We start from the raw sequence: 4,012 nt of genomic DNA, 5'->3' as shown, positions 1-4,012 counted from the left end.
AAAAAAAAAAAAAAAAAAAAAAAAAAAACTAAATCGATCTTATGTCAGTTCCTTCATGTACTTCATTTTAACTGTCTGGCTCAGTTTGAATATAGCATATGTTAAGTTGTCGGAGAAGAACAGATATAGAGAAAATAGCCATTTTTATTTATTTTGAGTGTACATACTACAAACCATATAAAATTTTTCGTTACATGTATATTACACACGCATTCTTTTTAATATTATACACGCATATTGCATTTGCATATGTGTATTAAACATGCATACATACTATATTGTTTATTTAGATACTAATGTATGTATAGGAAGGTGTACATATGTGATTTAGGATGTCGTGGAAATACGAGCGTGCTTGGGAAAATCACGGAAGATGGTAGTTGGAGGAATGTGGCCAATTTCATCACTCAATTGCTCTTCTTCTTCTTCTTCATATTCGTCATCCTCCACATCCCACAAAAACCTTGCGTATGAAGCTTGCACATAGCTGCACCATTATATAATTGTTATACCATAGTCCATAAAGTCTGATTAGTTATCCGCATAAGTGTTACGTAAGCAAAAAATATATATAAAAAAAGAAGAAATAAGTGTTACATAAGCTATAGGTATAGATCTTGTAAAAAATTTACCAATCTTCTGGGGACATTTTGGCAGCTTGTTGGAAATAGGAGTGGGCTCTTTTACGATCGCCGTGGTTATGTAAAATGAGATCGGCGTATAGCGAGAGAACGTTTCCATCGTTGGTGTTCCCCAAAATTGCTCTTTCACAATACTCTTCTGCTTTCTTCAAGTCTCCTCTCACCTGTTTCATATTTAAATATCCATGCATTACAAACTTTTTACGTGGATATCTTCTACTAAAATATCATGTACTATTAAAGATCCTATATAAAATATCCTGTATAAAATAATAAAAAGAGACATTTAAAAACGGCTAATATATTTTTTTCTTTTGTTTTGTTTATGTCTCTATTCTCTGTTTTTCCAAATCTCTACTCAACTTATGTACCTCTTTCAAAAACTTGGCGTAGTTTCCGGTCAGAAGCGAATTTCCAGGTGTCAAGTTGATCATCTCCCGGTAATACACATCGGTGGCGTGACTGGCGTCTTCACTTCCACTGCTTCCACTGTCATCTCCGCCGTTACAGATCTTGACGCCGCTGCTCCCCATACCACCACCACCACCCATCACAAGAGCCTCCGGATGATCTTCAACATCACTGACCTTCTCTCCCAGCCCAGAGTCCGAGAACAGTCTTTCCGTTAAAAGGTTCGAGGACGGATCCAAAATCTTTCCGTTGTAGGCTGTTCCATGGGAACTTTCATCTAACGATGACCTTCGTTGCTTTCGTGGTAATACGTTACTGCTGTCATGTACGTTGTAACTTGATTTAAGAACGCTTTCCCTGTGCTCAGAGAAAGCTTGGTGCAATATCTCCCCAGTGTGTTCATCTATGGACTTTGAAGCGAGAAGAGACAACGATCTGTTTCGGGGCTGGAGCAGTGACTCCGGCTCCGGTGACGATTCTCTCGAGCAGTGTTGTTTTAGCCATGAGTTGAGTATTGGAGCAGATGTGGTTCTCAGTAACATGATGATGATGATGGTCACTCGGTTAATCAAAATTAAATTTTTATACTAATAAAAACTCCATTAGATTTTAACCGCTCATGCATGAGTCTCTTGATAATGTGTATATTCGCTAGTCTTCTGGGGGGTCTTTATATAATGGTAAGCCGCATGTATATATTATTGGTCTCAGTACACACCAGCCAAGAGAAAAAAACAATATGTGACGGGACCATAGACTTATAGATAAAGATCGTAGGAAACCCTTGGCCTTTGATGCTTTGACACATTGAGCACACCACATGGGCAAGTGTGGGGTCCACATTTCACCCTTTTGTCCTCATCAGTACATAGTTTCTTACAGAAACTGACGGTGCTGGGTGAAGCATGAGATGGAGACAAACTCTAAACGTAACTGTCAGCTACAGTTTTAATCTCAGGTCGAGACAATAAGCGACACGTTTTTTCAGATTGTAGCTGAGGAATGGAGACGCTAAATACGGCAAGCGGTGAGAGACGAGAGATCTGAATGCTTCACATTCAACATTATCATTCTCACGCTTTTATCAACTAGCGGAGGCACTGTTCTTTTGCGGATTAAATGTATGCAGTATATAATAACGTATTTGAGAGTTTCTACTTGAACCTAGTTACTGCAATATGTAGTTCCATATTATGATATTTTCACTGCAAAAAAAGTCCACATTGATAGCACAGTATGATAGCTCGTTTTACCGAACTGTTATCGTAGGAAATTAAAAAAAATTTGTGTATGTTATAATTAGAGAATTTAGAGACTGAATATTTCTGTGTTTATTAATGATCAAGAGGATTCCTTTATATAAGGATTACAAGAAGAAGATAAATGGAAAGTATCCAAAAACCTAAATTCACTAGGATTAGAAAAACAACTAATACATAATAATGTAAAGATTACATCTACTAGGAAAAGGAAAGGATTTCCTTTTCTCCAAGCTTTGTGGCCGCCATTCTCTCTCTTGAAGTCGGCTACCTCTCTCCTCTCTCTATACTTCGGCCATCTCTCCATCTTCTAGGTATTGGGCCGGTCTCGGTCCGAGCCTGGTTAATGGCAATCCACTCCATGATTTATAACACTCCCCCTTGGATGCCATAACCATACAGGATTTGTAGTACGCTTCATGTTGCCTCATTAAAACCTTATCAGGAAAACCCAATGGGACAAAACCATGATGAAGGAAAAAGAGTACAACACGCACTACTCCCCCTGATGTGAACCTCAGTGGTAGGTTTCTACATTCTACGCATCTGGTACGTGATCTTTCCTGTATATGTAGGAAGGGAGTAATCGGCCAAGTTCATTACTAAGCCGTATCTAGACCACTTTGACCTCTTAGGTCGTTTCTCATGTCTCTTTGACATTGAGTGTCCCGGTAAAGCATGTGTGCTAAATAATGTGAACCATATTGTTCTCAGGGATCACTATTGGGTCGTTGCAAATCGTGTTTGCATCTGTCCATAGTCTAGACGTGATCGTCTACTGTTAACTCTTTACTTTGATCGGATAAACTAAGTACTTATGGACAATGTACTAGACATGGTTATCATGAACCTGTGTCTCGACCTGGCCGATCCATGTCTGGATCATAGACCTCTTCTATACATGTCCACTACTTGTCTCATGAGTGTTCAAGATCAATGATTATTGCTGTGAGTTTATAATCTCTTATTATGGCTTTGCGGCCGAACACCCTCATGGATGTGGACATCGATTTCTTTGCCTTAGGCAGTACCATATCTATCTCGGACATTGTAGTCCTTTATCCATCTCTTGATGGTGTCTCATGACCTATGTTGCTGTGGATTATATCACACACTGAAATATATATTATTAGATCATAGATCTCAGCTCTCACAAGCTTATGGACTACAATACATTTGTATCCGGTTGATCTTTTGTCTCTACTAGCCCGTGATCAAGAAGAAGGGCTAGACGCCTTTTAGTCTTAAAAGCCGGACGCGTCTAGTCGAAGAGCCAGACGTTCTTTGCTGAAGAGCCGGCCGCCCTTAGACGGACAGAGTCAGACATCTTTAGTTTGAAGGGCCGGGGCCGGACGCTTTTGGTCGGACACCCACATAGATTTATTCTATGCCTACTAAACTCTTTAAGGTTTAGTATAATCACAAGGAATTTCAAATATATGGACTGTATTGGATTGTCTTTTATACAACTCCAAGATCAATGATCATGCGTGATCAATTTCTTTTACATACTATATGCTGCTGCTTTATGTTTCAGTCCATGAATCAGCTTAGGAACGAAGCTGTTCTTTCATCTTATCCAGTGATCCATATGCTGCTTACTACATCATTTGTATCTAATTTCTTTCTTATGACCAAACCATTGTCAATTTCGAAAATCTGTAGCAGCATCCACCACATAGGAGTTTATCTCCTTATAAT

The 4,012-nt window shown here is 39.0% G+C and overlaps 1 protein-coding gene across 1 annotated transcript; it reads right to left on the bottom strand.

Moving 5' to 3' along the window:
• Positions 1 to 126: 126 nt before the first annotated feature.
• Positions 127 to 1,720, bottom strand: LOC106325054. The gene is made up of 3 exons (XM_013763078.1): positions 1,013 to 1,720; positions 633 to 805; positions 127 to 487 (listed from the first exon to the last, which is right to left on the bottom strand). Exons 1-3 carry the CDS (start codon positions 1,592 to 1,594, stop codon positions 328 to 330), a joined length of 915 nt encoding a protein of 304 aa, XP_013618532.1. The 5' UTR covers positions 1,595 to 1,720; the 3' UTR covers positions 127 to 327.
• Between the last annotated feature and the right edge of the window lie 2,292 nt (positions 1,721 to 4,012).

This window comes from Brassica oleracea, chromosome C2 (genome assembly GCF_000695525.1).
Source record: "Brassica oleracea var. oleracea cultivar TO1000 chromosome C2, BOL, whole genome shotgun sequence".
Classification (NCBI taxonomy): Eukaryota; Viridiplantae; Streptophyta; class Magnoliopsida; order Brassicales; family Brassicaceae; genus Brassica; species Brassica oleracea.
This window is presented reverse-complemented; position numbering and strand designations above follow the sequence as displayed.